This window comes from Rattus norvegicus, chromosome 13, assembly GCF_021556685.1.
Source record: "Rattus norvegicus strain SHRSP/BbbUtx chromosome 13, alternate assembly SHRSP_T2T, whole genome shotgun sequence".
Lineage (NCBI taxonomy): Eukaryota > Metazoa > Chordata > Mammalia > Rodentia > Muridae > Rattus > Rattus norvegicus.
In genome coordinates, this window is record NC_141546.1 from 45,837,503 (window position 1) to 45,860,357 (window position 22,855).

The 22,855-nt window shown below is 51.9% G+C and overlaps 1 protein-coding gene across 3 annotated transcripts; it reads left to right on the forward strand.

Annotated features, from left to right (window-relative positions):
- The first annotated feature begins 2,051 nt into the window (after window positions 1-2,051).
- On the forward strand, window positions 2,052-22,424 carry Slc41a1 (solute carrier family 41 member 1). 3 transcript variants are annotated; one of them, NM_001108855.1, is given in 11 exon segments: window positions 2,052-2,456; window positions 4,043-5,034; window positions 12,549-12,656; window positions 13,602-13,673; window positions 14,294-14,438; window positions 14,581-14,727; window positions 15,447-15,594; window positions 16,363-16,442; window positions 17,410-17,544; window positions 17,801-17,949; window positions 20,161-22,424. In NM_001108855.1, coding segments are annotated over 10 exon segments (1,545 nt in total). In that variant the 5' UTR covers window positions 2,052-2,456; window positions 4,043-4,659; the 3' UTR covers window positions 20,347-22,424.
- The last annotated feature ends 431 nt before the right edge of the window (window positions 22,425-22,855 follow it).

Consider the following 22,855-nt stretch of genomic DNA (forward strand, 5'->3'; position numbering starts at 1 on the left):
GCAGGGGCAGGGGCAGGGGCAGGGGCAGGGGCAGGGGCAGGGGCAGGGGCAGGGGCAGAGGCAGAGGTAGAGGCAGAGGCAGAGGCAGAGGGGGAAATAGAGGCATCAGCTCTCTGGAAGTTTGAAGCACAGAGAGACTATGTTTCAAAAACAAAAAGATGCCATAGCAGACTCCTGTAATAGCAACACCTGGAAACAACAGATACAAATCACACACTGTGCTCATTTGGTGACATTATGGGGGCCAATGAAGATGAATTAACAAATGGTACTGTGTATGATGTGTGAGTGAGAGAAGCTAGGTACAATATAGAAAGTCCAAACGTCGTGAACAGACAAAATTAACAGTGTCAGACAGAGGTTAACTTAGGGAAGAAGGATGAGAGAGTGACCAAGGGGGCTTCTGGGGTGGCAGTAATGACTGAATTCTTCCTTTTGGTGGTGGCTACATGAGCCTGTTCACTGTGTCATAGTTCATCGGTCTATACTCTAGGTGTTATGCACTTTCCTGTATGTTCCGTTTACTTGGATTGAAAAGAAAAACTTTCCAAGTAGATAAAAAAAACTGGCGGGTATTAAGAGAGAGACAAAGATTTTGTTTGTAAGCTGTTATTGGGTTAAAGTTTTTGGTCTTGAGGCAGAGTCTCAACTGTATAACCCTGACTATCCTGACACTCTCCCTGTAGACCCCGGTGACTTCATTTTTGTAGAGATTCTCCTTTTTCTGTCTTCCAAGGGCTAACACTGCCAACACTCAAACAGCCGTATCAATCAGTCTTAGTTTCTCTCCCAATCTTCACTCACTATTCACAAAAAAACGGTCCTTCTGGTGGAGACCTAGTGTGGCCCAGTCCAGGAGTAACTTCGGTATCCAAATGTAGACTCAGCTGTGAAACCAAAATTGGGGTTCTACTACAGTGACACTTGTTTTGCTGGGTCCTTAACCAGCAATGAAGCTGAACCCCAGTTTACTGGATTGGCAGGTGGGGACAGGTTTTTATGGATACATTTGTCATCATTGTCCAAAGGAAGCACACTCCCTACCTGCTGTAGGGCATGTGTGCTTGGTAGCCAGCACTCTCTTTCTCTCCTAGATTAATCCTATCCTTATTCAAAGGTCTAGGGATAGATACCTCAATTGCCCCCAAGCACCTTTCTAGGGAAGAAAGAGACAGGAAAGGAATCTCTGGTCACAGGCTCCACGGATGAAAGGCTGGGAATGGGAGTTCCTTTAAAGGGAGGTCACATCCCCTGCACAAAAACATCCCAGAGAGAACTGGTACTGAGTTTGTGTTGACTAGGTGAAGACACCCCAGGGAGGAAGTGGCAAAAGTGAGGATGAAAACACTCTCCTCTTTGATCCCACAAGGTGCGTCAGGGAAAATTGGCCTTCGTTTCGCCCGGGATGGAGACATCTCTCCCATGGGGCCACGACTGTGTCAAAGGAAACCCGCTCCCCTCCGCCCTTACCTCAGTGATGTGTGTAGCCCCAGCCATGAGTCTAACAAATTTTCCCTCCAGCCTGCCCGTCCCCACCCCTTTCAAGGCTAGAACTTTATTAAGGCGAATGAGGGTTCGGCCAGTCGCCCAGAGGAACAAGGAACCTGGAGGGTGAGATGCCGAGCCTGAGGAATAGGAACTGTGCCCAGGAAGAAGGTAGGGGCTGGGCGCGGGGAAGGAACACGCGATGTCTGCTGAGGCCTGTGCGATCGCCAGCTGGCCGGCTCAAAGGGGTGGTTTCGGGTCTTCTGGAAGGCCCAGAGGCTCACTAGAGATAGTCAAGATTCAGGGGTACATGCGTAGCAGAACGCTCGCCTGGAGAGGGCACGGGAACTCAGGCACGCAGCACCCGCCCGCGCTTGAGCACCGCGAGCCCACAACACCCTCCTCCAACTCTGAGTTCCCGTCACTCTAGTGCGTTTTCCCCCTCACCCCGCCCCCAGCTCGCGAAACGCGGGGGAAATAGGCGGGGCCTGGGCGGAGCCCGCCCCTCTTCCTGCTCTGATTGGCTGATGCAGTTGTCCATCCTGAATCTATTTTTTTTTTTTTTTGATGGAGGGGGGTTACCACCCGCTCTGCCCCAGATCACGTTTGCCACCCACAGCCGAACACTCTTGTCCAAGTCGGCGGGCAAGAGGCGATTGGGGACGAGCAAGCTCGACACCTCAGGCCCAGTCCGGTCCTCACCGGCCGGAGGCGAAATACCCTGCCCCCAGGCCACCTCCCCTCGTGGAATCGGAGCGGCGGCCTCGCAGGAAGGCAGAAGCGAAATGTAGCGAGCCGGGTGTCGCGGTTGGACGCTCGCCTTGGCTGGGGGTGTAGCGGGGCACTCGCGGGGGCTCGAGGAGGACGGCTGAGGGAGAGGAGTGATGAGAAGAGGGGGTACCCTGCATCCCCCGATTCCGCGGGCCCCTGCTACCACTCTCCAGGCGCCCTTTCTCCCCAGCGAGGCGCAGGTCAGTGTTGTCGGGTCTTGGGGGAGGCATAGGAGCGAGGGGGCTCCAGGACGCAGTGCTTTTGCAGTCTTGAGTTGCAGGGAGTCGGCGGAAACCATCCAGTTACTCCTCGTCCCCACCCCTGTAGTTGGGGATACCTAAACCGGGCTTTTTTGTCCATCCCCGCCTGGAAAGGAGATGGGGCGTTCTAGAGCCTGAGGCCCATCGGTAGTGGCTTTACTGGAGATGTAGTTGAGAGACTGGCGAGTCCCCTTCCAGGTCAAAATGGCCTAGCTGAAAGATGGGAAGGGTGGTGGGGGGTGGTCAGGTTTTAGCGAAAGAACTCAAACTTTGCTGGCTTGGGGGCGGTGGACTCAGAGAGTTTCCTCTTGGCTGACTAGTGAGGATCTTTGAAAACAACGGTGCTGTGTTAAGGTGGCTTGGCTGGTGACCGAGTAGATGGAAGACTCATAACTTGGGCCCTAGAGTTCGATTCTGCCTTAACCAAACTGAAGTTGACTAATGGTGAGCGTTTGGAGTACTAACAGCCTGTTCATCATACCTGCAAAACCCTCTGGGATTTTTTTTTTCACTATTGAGAGCCATGCTGGTGAAATGCAACAAGTTGGAGTCAATTCCAGGGCATTCCTTTAAGCAAAGAAAAGCGGGGCAGGGAAAGACAGAGAGACATGATTTGGGAGTAAATGCATATTAGCTTGTGACACTTGGATTTGCCTGGCTTTGTTTTTCTTTCCTCCTCCTACACCTTTTACTAATATTTTTACTTTTAAGAATTGCACTGTGTCCAGCTGTCAGTAACCCTAAGGGGAATGGGGAGGCTAGGTAACCAAAATATGTAGGTAATAACCAGTAGTTTCACCCTCTGCCCTCTGTTAACCTAGTTAACGGCCATGTCCTATCTGACTCGCTCACAGGGCCAAGCAGAGAGAGACAGAGACAGAGACATGAAGCTTGGACCAGGGTCAGCCTCTGTGGTTTCTGTAACACTTGACTTTCAAGGGCAAGGGTAGGTGGTAGGCCTCTGGTTCTTGGCCTTGATCTGGCTTGCCCAGCCTGGGGAGGCCTCCTGGCATTTCCCCCCTCAGGGGCCTAGGACAATTAGAGGTCTAGGGATGCTCCTCTCAATAATCAGTCTCTCTGTCTGTTTGCCTGTCTTGCTGTTGCTTTCTTGTAATAAGTCACTCAAGAAGAGTGACTGCATAAGGAGTTTGCATCTGAGTCTGTAACTTTGCCGCTAAGGGATTACACTTAAGTAATACTGAGTTCTTATCAAGATGCCAGAAGCATATCCCTGCCCACCCCAGGTTGCTCAGAAGGCAATGCCAAGGCCTCCTTCCTATGAAGCCTCTTCCTTTTGGGTGGTGATTTGCTGACTGGAAGGATGCTGGGAATAGAACTCACTGGGCCTCGACATGAAATGGGGCAGGACAGTGTAATTTTAGCAGGAAAAGAGCAGCTAGTAGCCACCCCTGTAACAGACTACTACATGCTCTGCAGATCAGCCTGGTAGGAACTGGTATTTGCTAATGTACCAACATTCTCTTCTCCCCCCACCCCCTTTTTTTTTTCCTTCCTCCCAACATAAGGTGTTCCACACCAGTTCTTGTGACTTTAAGGACCAGGCAACTGAGAAAGTACAAGATCTTCTCAAGAAGGGACGACATCTCTGGGAGAGAGGGGGAAGATAGCAGATACTGGGACCAGCTGAGACCAACCAAGGTGCTGTGGGAAGCTGAAGGCACCCAGCAGGAGTGGGAAGAAGCCCCGGCCTCGGCCTCAGATCGAGGCTCCGTTCTGGACCATCTGAACTCCGTTCAGCTTTTCACAAGAGAGGGGCTGCAGCGTCAGGCACTCCAGACTCAGGTTGAGCTCTTCCCTTCCGCACACTCCTGCTCTGAGGAGCTGGCCACTGAGAACCAAAGATTCCCCCTGGCACTGCGTAGAGCTGCTGGGAGCAGGCACCCACACCCTGCTGCATCTTGTGAGGACTTTGTTTCTTTCCAGCTCCCGGGCTGCACTGCTTGATGGGGCTGTCTTTTGGGAGAGCAGTTTTTACAGTGCCCGGTAGGAGTGGAGAGCCGTGGGAAGAGGTCCTGCGGCACTCAAGCCTGGGTTCACCCCAAGACTAAGTTCTTTCCCAAGTCAGAGTCGGAGAGAGAAAGAAAAATAAATAAATTCTCCCCTCCTCTCCTCCCTGCCTGTCATGTCCTCTAAGCCAGAGCCAAAGGACATCCACCAGCCGAACGGTACTGGCCCTACTCCCTCTCCTTGTTCTTCGGATGGCCCTGGGCGAGAGCCCTTGGCTGGGACCTCAGAGTTCCTGGGGCCTGATGGGGCTGGGGTGGAAGTGGTAGTGATTGAGTCTCGAGCTAACGCCAAGGGAGTTCGGGAGGAGGACGCACTGCTGGAGAATGGGAGCCAGAGCAATGAGAGCGACGATGTCAGCACAGACCGGGTCCCTGCACCACCCTCTCCGCTCAAGGAGACCTCCTTTTCCATTGGACTGCAAGTGCTGTTCCCCTTCCTCCTGGCAGGCTTTGGGACTGTGGCAGCTGGCATGGTGCTGGACATTGTGCAGGTACGTCCCGAGGAGGGTGGCTTCTGCTCATAAGCCCTCCATACCTTGGCCCTCTGGGAAGCTGACTCTTGGAACTTCCTCTCCACCTCTGTGTCAGAAGCAACTGCCGCTTCCTAGAATGCTATTTCCCTCTGGATCACATCTGGTGTCCATCACTATGTCTCTTGTCACTTAAGGCAGAGCTTTCAGAGAGGCCAAGTAGCCCCAGGGAGGTGGTCAGAGCAGTGTTACCTAATAGTAACAGATGTGGCTCCAGAGCTCTCGGCCTAGGGGAGGAGAGAGGAGCAGGGCTGTTGCTTGCTATGCCTCCTCAGTCCTCAGTGCTATGATTCCAGCTCAGTAGGAGACCTCTAGATGGGTCTCCTCTTTATGCCTGTGCTCCTTCCTCCCCTCCATCCCCTCCCCCGCTGGGCAGGAATTTACTCAGCTGTCAGGAGGGTCTCAGACCCAGTGAGGAAGCTCTTAAGGCATTTTGTATTGCTGATCTTTGTGCATCCTTGGCACGGTCTCCTTGGTGAGAGGGGATGGTCTGGGAAGGTGGTATAAGATCTGAAGACGCTGTTAAGTGTTGTGGATGGGAACAGAATGTAACCAGACCTGGACAGAACCATCTCTATTTGCTCCCTCGTCAGTCATGAACATGCTCTGGGCAAACAGGAAACTTTATGAGGATACTGGATAGACAAAACAGTGTAAGCTGGTAGGACACCTGGGACCTAAGCACTAGAGCAGGGACGTGCTGTATTTAGTGCATTGTGAGTCCAGACTTCGGAAGAGCCTGCAGGTTGTAAAGAGAAAGTCCTGTTTCGAGGTGAAAGCTTTTGAAGCTAAGTGCGATACGCAGAGCTTTCTACCAGCGCGAATCAGGATATATCTAGTGCTCGATAAATGCTGGCTTTATCCAGGGGCAGAAGGAGATTGGTTCTTGGGGACCATTCCCCCCAACCCTGCCCCAGGGTTCCCTCACTATGGCATCCCCCAAAAGGATATGAAGTTCAGCATCCCCTCCCTTTGTTTCAGCTACCACTCAAGCCGTGCACATGAGACTGCCGTAGGAGTCCCCAGGCCCGTCTCAGGTGACTGAAGGGAGTTGGTTGTAGGTGCTGTGTATGTTCATGTAGACCGTGAGTCTTACAGGAGAACCCTGCAACTTCGGGAGCTAATGAGAATGATATTTATAGCTTGCCAAAGTGCCTGGTGCTGCCTTCCCTCTCTTCAAACCTGTTATTGTGAGGGCTGTTCCTACATGGAAGTTAAGAAGCCGATCCAGAACTTGGGACTCCTCCCCTGCCTGCTGGTTGCCTCTCTTTCTGGGGCTGAGAGCAAAGGGAGGAAGAAGGGGAGAAGACAGGAGACTGGGTTTACTGTCTGCTTCGCCTCTCCTTTCTGAGGCCCTGGTTCTCGCTCTTACCCTTTTGGGTTCTCGATTAATTCCTACAAAGAGCTTCAGGGCCGTGGGTGTAGTTCAGTGGTACAGTGTTTGCCCAGCATGCACAAAACCCCAGTTTCTATCCCAAACACCACAAGATGAAAACAAGGGGCCTACAGAACCAGCGTCCTGTGGTGAACCAGGAGACATCTAGCTTAGTTTCTGATAAGGATGACGTTAGTGTAGGGTAATGGGGGTCTTTCCTATAAGCCTAGAAACTAGGAAAAAGGCACCGATCTCCATTTTGTAGACAGGAAACTGTGGCATAGAAATGCCACGTGTCATCTCTCCCCGGAGCCTGTGTCAGTAACCCCTGTGACCTTCATTATGGCCAAGATTTGCAAACTGGCTTAAGACTGAGGAGCCTCCTGTTTTTGTCTTAAAGAACAGGGCAGACTGGGAACCGGAACAATTGGCATTGGCTTTTAAAGTGAACGGGAACCCAAGGAAGATGCAGCTCCCCTGCCCCCATCACCTTCCCTCTGACAGACATATCAGGGTTCCAGAGTAGCCACAGCCCTCTGATGTCTTGCCTTATGCCCTAGGTTGTAGGGAACCTGGAGTAGCCTAGCATGCCCACAAAGAGCTGGCACCTCCCTCAGTGGTGGCTCATACCAGAGCTAGGGTTCAGTTGGTGTAGATGACAATGACTGGCTTGTCCTCTTGCCCCTCCCCCCATGGTCCCACCACAGCCGGGCTAAAGCAGGGCCCACAGATGGCTACAGCAAGATAACTGGAGTGGGCGAGTACGGGAGGACAGGGGCAGGGAGCCACAAGATGGTTCTTATTCTACATCCTGGGAAGTGGCGGGGATGATTGACGCCCTTAGATACAGGAGTCACACCTCTGTGTTCTCCTTTCACAGGCTAAAATAACCCGCAGTGAGACAGTCTGGAAGTGGGTGAGATAGGGTTGTTTGCTGGTCGTTCGGGATCCCTGTGGTTCAGAGCACCAGGAGTCTATGTACAAACACCTCCTTGGTCCAAGGTTCCCACTGCATTAAGACTGGGCTTTTCCTAGAGGCTTGCTTCTGTCTCATCTGACCCTCTGCTTCACTTCCTGTGTGTAGTAGCCTCCGCAGTGAAAGGCAGAGCAGACAGATTTTCCAGATTAGAAAAGAAGCACACTGCAGTCTGTTCTGACTTGCCCACTGCAGCCAATAGTTGCGAGGGAAGTAGGAGCGAGCCCAGTGTTGGCTTCAGAAGGAGATTGCATAGGAGCCTCAAGCTGCCCGTGCTTTAAAGTGCCTTCCCCTAGTAACATCCTGGGCTACTGCAGGGCATCACAACCATTTCCCATCAGCCTTTGTGGGTAGGAGGTGGTCTGTGATCTCCATAGGACCTCTCAACTAGATTAAACTAGAGGGACTCTCCACTCCTTGTTTAATGCACTTCTGAGTATCCAAAGAGAGTAGACAACCCCCCCTCCCCCAAGCAGAGCCCTTCTTCCCCCAACTCCGTACCATTAAATTTAAAGATGAACGTGAATGGCTGCAAAGCCTTGGGGAAAAGGTATGGGAGGGAAACAGAAACAGAGCTGTTTTCCTGGAGGCTGCTGGAGCCCCTGGGCAGGCCATTCAGTTCCTGTCTCCCTTGACCACCTTCTGCTCTGCCCATCTCTACCTTGTGTGTGCTACTAGGGCCATTTCCTTTTGTCATGTTCATACAGCTCTGGACATGAAGACACTGCCCTGAGGCCCCTCTGCTTGGACGCCTCCAGGATGCCCTTGGGGCAAGCCTCTATCTGATAGAAACTGTGATCTAGCCTGACCCCGGATCACCTACCTGAAAAGGTCGTTGGACTGCGTAGTGCCTGTGCTTAGAGTGGGTGTGGGTGTGGGGTGTCATGTTAGTGTCTTTTTTTTTTTTATACTCTTTTTTTGGTTTGTTTTTTTTTTTTTTTTTTTTCTTCCCCCGGAGCTGGGGACCAAACCCAGGGCCTTGCGCTTCCTAGGCAAGTGCTCTACCACTGAGCTAAATCCCCAACCCCCATGTTAGTGTCTTGATTCCGTCTTTTCCTCATCCTGACTTGACTTCTTGCTAATCTGCTTCCGGGGTAGGTGGCTCAGCCAGATGAGGTTGCAGGTGGAAGAGCAGGTTGGATGGCCAAGGAAGGAGTCACAGCCAGATCTGGGAGCTCTGAAGCTTGGGGTGATTGCTCTGGGTCAGGGTTAGTTCTAAATGTGGAAGCAGCAGCCGTCTGATCATATACCTTACGTTTAGAATATCAGGAACCAAGGAGAGAGCAAAGGAAAGAGAGGCTAAGAGTCTAAGAAGCTAGGTGTTCCCCTACCACTGCCCAAGCCAGGCAGTTTCCCATTGGTTCAGGGAAGTGTGGGTGGTAACTCGACTCATGGCTTAGCTGACTGGTTTGACTTCCCGGGCAGACACTCCCAGCCAGGGTGAACTGGATGGGCCTGAATTAGGCCAAAGGGGTAAGAAAAACCACTCTCGTCTATACCACTCCATCCTCAACCCCCTAACCTCAGGACCACCCTGCTTTCTGCATGGCTCTGCTTCCCAGAGTCCTGGGCATGCATACAGGTCACAGACTCCCCTGCCCGAGTTTCATCTTTGAGAGAGTTTTGTGGGTGGGAAAATTAGATGTGGGCTCTTTGGTCCCAGGTGTCAGCTTAGGGCTTTGCTGGGCCAAAAGGTCACACGGTACGATTTCCAGGCTGCGTTCTGTAAGTTGGGAAGACTTCTGCAAGAGGCTGCTACTGGCCCTGATCCTTTCTCTTGCTGATATATGCCATCACATCCCTTCCAAAACCCCAAAACTTCTAGATTCCCCTGTAGTTAAAGCAGAGGGCATGTATTGGAAGGAGAAAATCAGGTGTGCATAGGGTGGTGGCTAGGGCAGTTAGCTGAACTTGATACATTCTTTTCTCCAGGATCGTATTGCTGTGTAGCCCAGGCTAGACTCACAACATATCTCATGTCCTGAGACTTACAGACTTGTCCCACCAAGCCCCGCTGTATTTTTTTTTCTTGATAATAAAGACATGCTATTCTCCTTACAAATAGTTCTTACACTTGGAGTGCTTCCTTCTCCTCTTTTCTCTGTGTCGGCATACACCCATCACCTTCAACTCCTGGGAGAGCTGACCTTTCAGAGAGTGAGCAGCTTAGAGAGAGGAAGACAGGCATTTGAGGTGAGGATAGGATGAGGGGCCATGCTCTGAGAGAGCTCCATAAGGCACCTCACAGGGGCTGCCTAGGAGGGGAGAAGATGCTCACCTTCCCCAGTGTTGAAAAGCAATGGCTGAAAGGTTAGAACTGCCATGGAGTCGGGAATGCCTCTTCCATCACGGAGGCTTCAGAGTCCAGATCCTTTAGGAGCCGTTACAAAGACTCCTAGGCCCAGGAGCTCAGGCAAGGCCCTGAAGAAGTGGACTGTTCAGGCCACACACTCCAAGAGCACTAACAAAAACACAAGGTCTGCTTTATAGGACCACCAGTGTCTTAGCGTCTGCTCCCTGGCCCAGCCCATGGCATGACCTTGTACATCTTGTGTGTTTTAGATAAAGTCTCTCTTTGTACCTCTAGCCGTCTTCAGACTCCCAATCCTCCTGCCTCAGTCTGTAAATGCTAGAATTACAGACACACCTTCTGGGTTGTTTGTATGTTTGTCTGTTTTTAATGTTGCAGAAGATCACATAACACGAAACTACACTGTAACCGTCTTGAAGTATGTAAGCTATGCTCTCAGCTCCACTCTGCATCCATGTAGTGCTAATCCCATTCTCTCCAGGCCCTCAGCACCCCGTTTCTCTCTCTCTCTCTCGCTCTCTCTCGCTCTTTCTCCCCTCCTCCCCCCCATGAATGCCATGACTACCGCAGAGCTTACATAAGTAGAATCATACAGTATTCTCCTTGTCATGGCTGCCTGTTGTGGTACAGTGTCATCCGAGTGGTAGCATGAGACAGGATTTCCTTTTCAAGGCAGAGCCACTCTTCAGTATTTGCATACCATACTGTACTGGTCCACTCAGCTGTTGATGGACAGCTGGACCGATTCCACCTCTTGGCTGTCACGAATGCGTGAAGCTCTAAACAGGAGTGGACCGATGTCGTTTCAAGATTCTTTCTTTCAGTGATTCTAGATAAATACTTAGGACTCGGGGCTACGTAGTCAAGAGAAGAAACAGGATTGCTAGACCATATGGCCATTCTACTTATTTAATTGTTCATTCGCGCGTGTGTGTGTGTGTGTGTGTGTGTGTGTGTGTGTGTTACATGTGTACACGTGGTATGGGTATGTGCACATAGATGGAGACCAGAGGTCAACAGGGGACTTTTTTCTGTTTCTTTCCACCATATGTATATATACATATATAATACATGCATATATATGCATATGTATAAATACATATATGTTAGTAATTACTTTTTGTGTGCATCATATCTGTACATCATGTGCATGCCTGATGCCTCTGGGGGAGGCCAGAAAGGGTATCAAATCTCTTGGTATTATTGAGAGTTATGAGCCACCATGTGGGTGTTGAGAATAGAACCACAGTTCTCTACAAGAGTAGTTAGTGCTCTTTTTTTTTTTTTTTTTTTTTTTTTTTGGTTCTTTTTTTCGGAGCTGGGGACCGAACCCAGGGCCTTGCGCTTCCTAGGTAAGCGCTCTACCACTGAGCTAAATCCCCAGCCCCTCTACTGTAGCTTTTGAGATAGAGTCTCACTGAACCTGGAGCTCTCTGATTGGCTAAGCTGGTGGCTCATTAATCTTCAAGGTCCAGCAAGCCTTAGTGCTGGAGTTACAGACACTGCTGTGCCCGGCTTTTCATGTGCGTGCTATGGATCCAAACTCAAGTACATAGGCAGGCCCTGTGTAGCCCTGGCTGTCCTAAAACTCTCTCTGTAAACCAAACTGACCTCAGACTCAGAGATCCACCTACCTCTGCCTCCCAAGTGCTGGGATTAAAGCTGTGTGTCACCGCTATCACCTGGCTTGTTTATTTCTAAGACAGTCTTCCTATGTAGATAACTGGCCCTGAGCTTTCAGAAATACCCAGAGCTCCCAAGCACTGTCCGTGCCAATGCTTGAACACTTAAGCAGGAGCTCGATGCCCTGTAACATGTCTGAGGGCCCCAGCTGGCCATCCTGAGAAAGCATACAGGGGAAGCAGCATGAGAGCCATCTCAGTAACTCTTTGAGACTCAAAGGCTCTCACTTGTGCGTTATAGCTCCCGTCTCTAAACAATCCATACACCTCCACCTGCTTTCCCGGCTTCTTAGGGAGATCCTCAGCTTTGGTTACAGCTGAAAGGCCTTTTCAGCCTAGGTTCCAGTAACTAGAGCAGTACTTCCTGATCCTCAGTCTTCTCATGTGCAAAATAGGAACAAAAAAAAAGCTCTTCATTGGCTTGTTGAGGTGACTAAATGAGAAGATGCACCAACATATGTTGGCCAGAGAAGTTGGTGGGAGAGCCAGGACTGAATGACCCATGTCTCCTGACTCCAAGCCCAGCCTCTTCCCAACAGGAGGTGTATTTGCTTCTTTTAGCTAAGAGATTGGGAGTGTGGAGAGGAATCAGAAATCTCTTGCAGCCAAGCATAGGAGAAGCAGCGTCTAAATTCAGAGCCCGCTAGGGGAAAGTCACTGTGGCCGAGACCCAAAGCCCTTGGAAATAGAAACCAAACAAATGCTCTAGTCACCCCAGCCCCAGCCCTGTGGAGCTAAGCTCTCCACAGCTGAGACAACACCTCCCAAGGCCGAGGCCACAGAGCAACTGGATGAAGGTGAGGGAGCGGCAGAGTGTTCTTTGAGAGTATATCATCAAGGACTGGGGCGTAAGCCAACATGGGGTGGCTTCACTGTTGGGTCCCCGTGAAAGCATATAGAAGGGAGAATCAGGCTACAGCTCTCCCCTGTTCTGAGGTGGGGGTTAGGCTGCGCTTTTGGAATTCATAGACTTATTCTACTTTCAGGCTTCTTGCGTGGAGGTAAGGTGCCTCTTGTGCTTGCTCCTGCTGGTCCTATTTCCCGCTCACGTCCCCTGACCCCGCTCTGTTCATCTTCAACGCCAGTCCTCCAAGGTACTGAAATTCTTGGACTCTTGTGTTCATTTTATAGCACTGGGAGGTCTTCCAGAAGGTGACAGAGGTCTTCATCCTGGTGCCTGCACTGCTGGGGCTCAAAGGGAACTTGGAAATGACCCTGGCGTCGAGGCTGTCCACTGCAGTGAGTGTCCTAGCCGTGGGAAGGTAGGGGAGAGGGGAGGGAGAAGGTAGCCGGTAACATGGAGACTGGTTAGGTATCCACACAACTGCCTGGGCCTGGGGAGGAGAGGGAAGCCGTGGAGGGAGATCCCAGACTGGGTGTCCTGTCCTGGGCAGGGGCTCCCTGCCCAGAATGGTTCCCAGGCTCAGGCTCTGGATGTCCCAGCCATCCCTGGACGCCTGCCCCACCTCCTGCTTTGCAACCTGCCTCGTGACTGTTTGTACAGCTTTGACAGGCAGGCATCACGCTGCTCCCTCCAGCCACACAGGTGGGGGCCTCCTCTGATCTCTAGCCCTACTCTGCAGCTGGGTAGGAGCAGAGCCAGGCCGTCCCTCACCCCTTCAAACCGTCCCCTTTCCCCACAGCAGCTTATTCTTCAAGAGAACAGGCACCTCCACATCACACAATCCTTCCTATCAGCCACAGACATTCGTGGACTGAGCCCCATAGAAAGCCGTGGCTGGGAGGCAAGAGGTGTTAAAACTCAGGACCCGGCGTGCCCCTCTGTGGCCAAGTCTGGAGAAGATGGTGTAGAGGGCAGCCAGCCTAACCCACCCCAACTTGTTCCTCCTTTCTCCTGGCTGGTGCAACCCACTCCTTCCTTTCCAAATACTGGCAGCCTCAGCCCTTGGGCCAGCAACTGACCTTGCCTTCCCTAAGAGAACAAGCTGCTTCAGAGCCAGGACAGAGTCATGCAGATCCATGCAGGAACGTGCTGCCTGGATAAACAAGACAGAATGGAATCTGCCGCAGCCCCCGTCACATCCTGGAATGCACCTGCCTTGGGCGCTTTCTTGCTCTAGCCCTAGAGCCTTAGGCTGTACGCATTGCTTTTTGATCCAGTGTAACAGATAGGGCCCCAAGCCCTGTGCAGCCTGCCCCAGCCCTTCACCCTCCCTCTTCCAGGCCAACATCGGACAAATGGACACACCTAAGGAGCTCTGGCGGATGATCACGGGGAATATGGCCCTTATCCAGGTAAGAAAACATGGAGCAGAGACAATAGGCTAAGCATCTCCTTAGTCAGAATCCCTGAAAGGCTTAGGTCAGCCCAGCTGGATCCTAAGGGGTCCTCCAGTATCTGCAAAGTAGGCTAGGAGGTGACTGGTTACTCAGGAAAGTGGCCAAGATGGGGAGAGCCCCAGCAGCTTCCACATCACATGTCCAGGCACTAGGTGGTTTGGGGGATTTTGAGCCTCCACCAATCTTTGCAGTCGAATCAGATTCGTGAGCGTTCGCGTCCTCCGCCACTGCCGTCCCATCTTCCCAGGAGGCCACACAGATCAAATGTCTCACCCCCCCCCCCCCCGCCCCGAGTCCCGGGATCTTGACTCTGACTCCTCTCTGGGCTGTTGATTCTCACCCCATCTCCAGAGAAAACATGCAACCAGCCAGTAACATGTCTGGATTTTTGTAGGGTACATCACCCTGTACTAGGGTAGCGCTAACACTGAGTAAAGCCATCTGTCTAGCCTGCAAGGACTATAGAGCCCAGCCCTGCATGCTTGCTAAAGGGTAGGCATTATCTGTTGGGTGTTCAGTGACCTCAGCTAAGGAGCTCTGCTCCCGACTCTCCACATTACCACACCTCTCCACAGGTACAGGCCACAGTGGTGGGCTTCCTGGCATCCATCGCAGCCGTCGTCTTTGGCTGGATCCCTGATGGCCACTTTAGCATCCCACATGCCTTCCTGCTATGTGCCAGCAGTGTGGCCACAGCCTTCATTGCCTCCTTGGTCCTGGGTAAGGAGGGGAACGCACAGGGGAAAGACGCCACCCCCAAGCTGTTGACTCTGCCTTGCGTGTCCATATTCCCTTTTGTTCACTGAGGTCTTTTTTTCCCCTCCTCACCCTGCCTGGCCTTGCCTCTCCTTCCTCACCCCAGGTATGATCATGATCGGAGTCATCATTGGATCGAGAAAGATTGGGATCAACCCAGACAACGTGGCCACTCCCATCGCCGCCAGCCTGGGTGACCTCATCACCTTGGCACTCCTCTCAGGCATCAGCTGGGGACTCTACCTGGAACTGAGTAAGTCTGCGGCCACTGCGAATGGCTCGGGCGCGATTGGGAGAGATAGGGACTGTTTTGCAAACATGTGAAGATTTTTCCTGTAGTGTTAACTATATGAACCGTTTGTCACAACTTCCGGGCGCAGGGTAGCAAGGGTAGACAGGCACTGATGTCAGTTCCTGTAGGCAGGCACCAGAGGAGGGAGCATATCAGAGCTCATCCCTGCTTGATCCTAGGGGTTTTGTTTCTCCTGGAGGGATGAGATATGGAAAGGGGAAAGGGAAGAATGGAAGACTAGAATCTGCTTGCCAACTGGAGAAAAGGAGGGAAGTGGAGATTTCTGGGATCTCTCTGCCTCTGTTAACATTGCTGCATCAGCTGGGCAGCGAGCGGTGTGCTCGAGTGCACACACAACCGTGATCCCAGCTACTCAAGAAGGGGAAACAGTAAAATAGTGAGTATGAGGCCAACTCAGGCTCCATAGCTGACAGACATTGTCTCAAAATCTACGTAGTGCCCAGGTAGCACTCTGCCTCATTCTTCCTCTACAAAACGGACGAAGCCGGCCTCATCCGGTCCTGTGTAGGATGTGGATGAGGTGAGGTGCCAAGCTTCCAGGCACTTAGGGTAGAATGACTGTGGACGAGCTGGTCTCTTGTGACATGTGCAGCCTAAGCTGAGGGAAGCTGGGTACCAGGGCCATGGTGCTCACCTGCCTGTGGTCTCTGCCCTCGCAGCGCACTGGCGATACATCTACCCCCTGGTGTGTGCCTTCTTTGTGGCGTTGCTGCCTGTCTGGGTGGTGCTGGCCCGAAGAAGCCCAGCCACAAGGGAGGTGCTGTATTCAGGCTGGGAGCCCGTCATCATTGCCATGGCCATCAGCAGGTAGGCTGTCCCGTACAACTCCCACCTCAACCCAGACCCCATGTGAACCCCTAGAGGGGAGAAACGGAGCACGCACTGGCAATGCATCAGCAGTGCCAGCCACTCGTCCTACTGCAAGTGACGGGAACTATCTACTGGGTTTCATTCCAAAGCAGGGTGTGTTGACCTTGGGAACTGAGAAGCAGCTGCATTCTGGGACCCAGGCAGTATCATGAGGACCCTGGGACTCTCCATTGCTCTGCCTTCTCTGTGGGGGTCAGCAGAGCAGGTTTTCACCCTTCTGACTCCTCCCAATTCCAGCAAGAGGACAGAGAGGCTTTCTCCCAACAGTGCACAGAGACCCACTACAGAGTGTCAGTGCTTCCTCTTCGATTGGTCACACTTCTGTCCTCCAATCAGTCACTTGCTCTCGGAAATGCAGCTGTCTGATTGGATGGCCGCAGTTGAGAAGCAGCGAGTGGGTTGGAGCTGGTTCCCTCAGGGAGGAGCCAAATCCTTGCTGGGGGGGTGGGGGTGCGGCAGGTGACAGGAGTCCCCACGGGAAGGTGGCTGTGCCCACACTTCCTGTACCACAATCACTGTGCCAAGTCAGCAGATTGTGAGCTACAACTGTTGAGCGCAAGAGAACTAGAGACTGAAAGGAGAGGCTCCCGGAAGCCACTTTGCTATCCTTGTCCCCAAGGTTAGATAGACCTGTGCCTCCCGACCCAGAGACCAGAGCAGAACCTTTCAGCGGTTTTTGTGTCGTTTGTCTTTGTGTCTCTATAGTGTGGGAGGCCTCATCTTGGACAAGACTGTCTCGGACCCCAACTTTGCAGGAATGGCTGTCTTCACACCTGTGATTAATGGTGAGGCCTTAGTATATCAGCTGCTGGGGGAACAGAAAGGGACATGGGAGTTAACTTCTTTGTCACTCAGAGCTCCAGCAGGCCAGAGAATCTAGCTCAGAGAGAACAAGGCCTAAAAAGAGAGATGGGGTGAAAGGACCAACAGGGGACCTTGAGGAACCCTGAAATTAGCAACATGAAAGCCTCTAGCCCTGAATGGCCAAGGGGTCCCAGAAAGTGTCTTGTGGGAGCCCAGTTAGACATCCTGCTCCCTGCAGGAGTAAGCTCCTCCCAAAAATCAAAAGGATCCAGAAGGAAAAAAACAAAAAACAAAAAAACCACTAGACTCCTCTCCCAGCTTACCTGCGGGTGCCTTCTACTGCACGAGTCTAAATAGAAGTATCCAGCAAGAGAGACTGGTGTGGAGCCTAAAGCAGTGCACCTCTCAGGGCAGGGCACAGGGTAAAGCTGAGATATATAGAGGCTGGGTTGGGGGCGGGGAAGGGGGGTGTAAAGGCAAACAGTACCCAGCAGTTTACCGGGGCAGCACCAGATTAGAGGTCACACTTGATGCTGAAAGCTGGTTACTGAGTGAGTATGTGAGTGCCGAGTACCTGGGACAGCTCCAGAAAAAGTGAAGGCAAGGAGAACCTTGGACCCTGCTGTGTCCAAGGCGAGTGTCCATGCTACACTCTACACATAGGTGCAGGGACACAGGCCATGTCCCTGCTGACACTCTGAGGGCCACTTCAAGGGTACGTGGAACTGCATGTAAGGGAAGCCGAAAGCCTAGAGTGTCCCTCAGAAGCCGTGAAGTGTTTGTCTTCTTCCACCGTGCTCTCTCTTGGCACAAGAGGGAAGGGTGAAGTCAGCACAGACCCCAGCGAAGGTAGAAGACAGGGCCCCTCCAGATACAGGGACAAAGAACAAGGTGCTTTCCTCCCGGTCCTTCCTACTCCAAGTCTGAGTCCTGTGTGTCTCTCTGCAGGCGTCGGGGGCAATCTGGTGGCTGTGCAGGCCAGCCGCATCTCCACCTTCCTCCACATGAACGGCATGCCGGGGGAGAACTCTGAGCCAACCCCTCGCCGCTGCCCCAGTCCGTGTACCACCTTCTTCAGCCCTGGTAACCATAGCATCTCACCCTCCCAGGGCCATCCCTGCCTCAGAGGGAAGGGGTGGGCAGCCAGGAACCTCACTAGAGAAAAAACTGAGGCCGGGGTTCAAGGCTCTCCTCCGCTGGGCTGTGCCTGCTACTCTGAAGAGTGAAAGCCCAGATGAGACATTGTCTTTTCCCAACACACCCTAGAGAGAGCTGTGTGCTGACTAGACTATGCCAGTAACCATCCCGTGACCTCTCCTCCTCCTCTCTCCTCTTCCAGACGTGAATTCACGCTCAGCCCGGGTCCTCTTCCTCCTTGTGGTCCCAGGACACCTGGTGTTCCTCTACACCATCAGCTGTATGCAGGGCGGGCACACCACCCTCACCCTCATCTTCATCATCTTCTACATGACAGCTGCACTGCTCCAGGTATGGTCTAGCAGAAGCAGGGGCCACGTGGGGTAAGAACCTCAGGATCGGACCTGGTCTTCTGCCACTCAGGACCTGGGAGGGTAGACTTTGGCTCTGGAAGAATTACCGCCCTGCCGTGACTTCAGCCTGGATTTGTCCCTCCTCAGCCCCAGTGGTACACTTTCAAAGTGAGAGGAGTAGACAAGCCTTAGGGTTTTCAGGCAGGTGGTAACAGGGTGCCTAGCAGATGGCTGGCTATACCCTTGAACCGCCTATACCCCGTCCTCTGCTGGGCTTCGTTTAAAATAAGGGTTTTCGCAGCTAGAACAACCGTTAAAACCATTGCACAAGACAAATCCATCTTCAAGGCTCATCCAGCCCTGCCTTTCTGCAATGCTATGGTACCTTCTCCCCATGGCATTCCTAGATTTGGTTTAGCCATAAGCAATTATCCTTCCAAACCCCCAACTGAGTCCTTAGAAAAGTCGTCTGTTAGGAATCTCGGCGAGAGCCGGGTTGAGAATCAACCATATGCTATTTCCCAGCAGTCGTTACCCAGTTCTCCGTGCTCCCTTGCAGATAGAGTTGAGGTACACCCCTGATGGGATAGGAGCATAGGCAAGCCAAAGTTCTTTTGTGGCCATCTCAGTTGATCCCTTCTCCAGAGTTGAAAGCCAAACCCCCATTCCATCACCCATCATATGGGTCATGACCCTGTGGTCAATTTTAGCTGGGCTTCCTTCTCTGAGTCTGTGGAGAGGCAAAGTGGTGACAAATGTTCCCTGTAAAGTTCTGCCAGGTCCCTTTGCCACCTGTCCCAGTATGTGTCCTTGTGCTACTCTGGAGGCTAAGATGTGAAGACAGCTGTCGCCGTTTCCAACCTAGTACATATGCTAAAGGCCCCCTCGCCACCCTCTTCTGCAGTGGTCAGACAAGCTATGACATTCCACCGGGGGCCGGGCGGCACCCAGGGCCACGGCCACGGGAGTACAAGGTAGCTGTGTGCAGAGCTGGTGTGTGTGTGTGTGTGTGTGTGTGTGTGTGTGTGTGTGTGTGTGTATGTGTGAGAGAGAGAGAGAGAGAGAGAGAGAGAGAGAGGGAAGAAGGAGAGAGAGAGAAGAAGGAGAGAGAGAGAGAGAGAGAGAGAGAGAGAGAGAGAGAGAGAGGGAGGAAGGAGAGAGAGAGGTTCTAGAATCGGAATCCCTGACTTCCTTACAGAGAGGCCAAAACAACCAAGTTCACCTAAAAATAGGGAACAGCTCTGGCCCCTACCCTCGAGTCCTTTAAGACAGAATTTTCATACCACAGTCTTTACAAAGTACAGTCAAGAATAAACCCCACCGGGGTTAGGGATTTAGCTCAGTGGTAGAGCGCTTGCCTAGCAAACGCAAGGCCCTGGGTTCGGTCCCCAGCTCCGAAAAAAAGAAAAGAAAAAAAAAAAAAAGAATAAACCCCACCAGATGACCGTGTCAACCTAACGGTTAGAAAGCATCTCCTTCACCTATAGACATGGTCATGGGGGAACCACTAAATCAGGTATTAATGTCCTAGAAGAAGTGCAGTTCCCATTGCAAAGTGCATGTAATTCTTACTAAAATGCAGACTCCTATTCACAAGGCTGAGGATGAACATTTATGACACACTACCCACGGCAGGCGATAGATACCACTGGTCCTGGGCCCAGTAACTATATTCTGATCTCGGTTATTCTCAACCATCTACAGTTGCAGAACATAAGCGGGGTTGCAGGTAAATCCATGTAGTAGATAATCCAACGGGTTTTTGAACTGTTGTGTACTATAACTGACATATTTAGCTGACTTGCTCATAGACCTGTTTTACAGACGAATATCAGAAGCCCACAACAGCAGGGTGGGAAGGGCAAAGGGAAAGCAGCTTGTATAATCAGCTGTTACCCAGATAACGGAAGAGAAAGGGCCTTGTAAGAGAAACTGGCTCTACCTGCCAGCCCCTACCAGGCTCCCGGAGAGGCCAACATGGCAGGAGTTGCAGTAACTGAAGAATGATCTGACCCAGAATTGAGGCAAGGGCAGAGTTCCTGTAAAGGCGGGATTTAGTTTAGAAAGCCCCTGGCTTGCTGTGAGCTGTCCTGGCAAGAAGGTTGTGACCAGCCAAACCTTGTGATCCACTGAACAGATCCCGTCCTGTGGCCTCTGGCTCCCCCTGCAGAAAGCGGTGGCTACAGGCAGAACCCTTCTGTCCCTCCAGGTGCTGATTCTCCTGTACATTGCAGACTGGATGGTGAACTGGATGTGGGGCCGGGGCCTGGACCCCGACAACTTCTCCATCCCATACTTGACTGCTTTGGGGGACCTGCTTGGCACCGGGCTCCTGGCACTCAGCTTCCATGTTCTCTGGCTCATTGGGGACAGAGACACAGATGTTGGGGACTAGCTTAGCCACTCAGCCCTTCCCCCACCCCTCTGCACTTTCTATTTGGATTTTTTTTTCCTTTTGTTTCCTACCCCACCCTCCCTACACTCCCACGTCTTTCTGGGATTTCACTTTGATACCAGATTCTCATTATTTTCAATGGGAATTTTTATACATTGAGCCAAGTTTAGATAAGAATTCGGGAAGGACAGATGGGCTGACATAAGCAGTAAAAGTAGACTTTCGAGACAATCACCAAGTGCAATTCCACGGTGGGTGCCTCCGGAGGAGGTAGATTGGGACCTTGGCATTCTGTCCAGCACCCGGGGACCTTCACATTAGCTTTAGGAACCTCGGCTCGGCCCTGATGAGAAACTCTGTCCAAGTGGGCTCTGGGTTGTTTTGGGTTTGGTTGAACAGAGGGAGGAGGGATAATTAACACTCCTTCGCATGCACGTGCTTTTATAGAGATGGACCAACCTCACAGCACTGGGCAGGAGAAAGTCGCTTCAGCTTCTCGTAATCACAGCCCTGTCCCAGGCCAACCTCCCCGCAGAGTCAGGTGAACTGAGGGTTCCGTCTGCACACATGGGCCTTGCCCAACTGCCTGATTGCTTTCCGGTTGAATGAGTGGTGGCCTGGGCTCCTCACCGATCCACGTCATGCATAGGTTTCCAGAGGTCCGAGTGCCCCCTGAGTCTAGAGAACCATGTTCAAGCCTCTCTTCATTCTCTCCACACACTCCGTCTCCGTGCAGCTTGCCAGATGGGCTTCTAGGACTGGGGACAGGGAAGGTGGCAAACGACCTGGAGACTGACGCAACCTGGGGTATCTCACTGCTTCTCACGATGTAACTACATGGTCAGTCTTGGCCTCTGTCACTTCTGAACACACTCATTCTATCACACCAGGGCTCCCTCTGCCCTTTCCCTTGGCTTCTGCCCACAGACACGCATCAACCATTCACTCATTCAGCAAATCTCAGCCTCCCCCAGATGAGCCCTTTCCACACCACCAGCTGATCCAGCAGTCATTACGGGGTGCAGGGCATTGACTAGCCAGTGCTAAGGGGACCACAGCTCTACTCTCACCTCATTCCCTAGGTTACAGAGGCCATGTGCCCCTTCAACCTGGCAGTAAACATCCCCTCTTTAGGCCCTAATTCTTCAGTGATTGCCAGCCCCACTGCTCAAGCAGTATCATGTCCTCAAATACCCTCCCTCAGCTCCTCACCTCACCCCACCTCACTGCACGCTCAGGAGAAGGCTTAGAATTAGCAAGCTGGATAAGAATTGGCTGCCTCAGCATCTGCCTTGTCTGTGATGAGAAGAAAACCAGAGCCCCTTCCCTACGCATGCCCCAAACCACTCAACAACTGGGATGCCGGCTTTTTTTCTGGCCTGTTTGTCAGGAGCCCATAAATTCCTCCCCCTGTGTAGTCTAAAGGCTCAACCTCCAAGGAAAGGATTAAACAGTGTCCTTTGTCTACCAATACTGTGCCTAGACCTAGAGACTCTTGGCCTTGTCATCACCCCACCCCCCACCCCCAACTCCCGTCACCTGAAATCAGAACTTTAGAATTGGACAGAATCATAGAGGTTATCTAGTTGGAGTTGTGTCAAGCAGATCAGTATGGATCTGGGCTTGTTTCTGCTCTTCCCTCTGGCCTAACTCCACCTCAAAACTCAAGACTCGTGTAGAGGCATCATACCCTAAGACTGACCCCAGAGTCCCCAGCCACTTGCCCTATCCTGACATCCAGAGTTGGATCAGGTTGCCTGGAGACTGAAGCATCCTTCTTCCTTTGCCCAGAAAACAGAAAGGTAGGCGCACCCAGGCTCAGCGTGTGTTGAGTAGAGGGGCCTGGAGTGACAGGAGAGTGACTTCAGGAGAAGATTCATTTCTTCCCGCCGGGTTGCACCTGTCGCATGTACTTTTGGCCTGACTGGAAGAAACAAAATTGGTTTACTTTCACATCCCTCAAAAGCTACAGAACTGTGTCTTAAGAGAATTATTTATAGTTACTATAACTGAATTGACAAATGTCGACTTAACTGATAAATTATATTTGGTAAAATAAAATGGAAGTTTATTTCAATGACTTGTATCCCTGTGTGTTTCATCAAAAAGCAGCCCCAGCCATTTCCTTGGAGCCCTTTCTGTGGACCCACTCCCACCTCAGAAGTGGGAAGGGGCCAATGTGCCACAAGCAAGGAACCATCTTAGAACATGTAACAGAAAACACGCATCTATTCAGAAATAAGCCACAATGCCATAGGACGTATGTCAGAGATCGAATACAGAGTCCGTGTAGACTGGGTCTTCCCCATGCACTAACTCAGTCTCTTTATAGAGTCCTTATGTCCAGTGATGTTAGACTGTGCTCCTCCCCGTGCATTAACTCTCTTTGGTGCTTCCTCCCCATGCATTAGCTCTGTGCAGGTAATACCAGCCTCTATGAATTAGAATTCCTTCCTTGCAGAGGCTTACAGTTGAATCAGTGTGGAAATGCTTTTACCTTGAGTATTTA

Coding starts and splice junctions, on each gene's coding strand:
- Slc41a1 (XM_087581311.1), top strand. CDS start 4,660: ATGTCCTCTAAGCCAGAGCCAAAGGACATCCACCAGCCGAACGGTACT. Junction 14,728..15,446: donor GGGACTCTACCTGGAACTGA/GTAAGTCTGCGG, acceptor CTGCCCTCGCAG/CGCACTGGCGATACATCTAC. Junction 16,443..17,409: donor CTTCACACCTGTGATTAATG/GTGAGGCCTTAG, acceptor GTCTCTCTGCAG/GCGTCGGGGGCAATCTGGTG.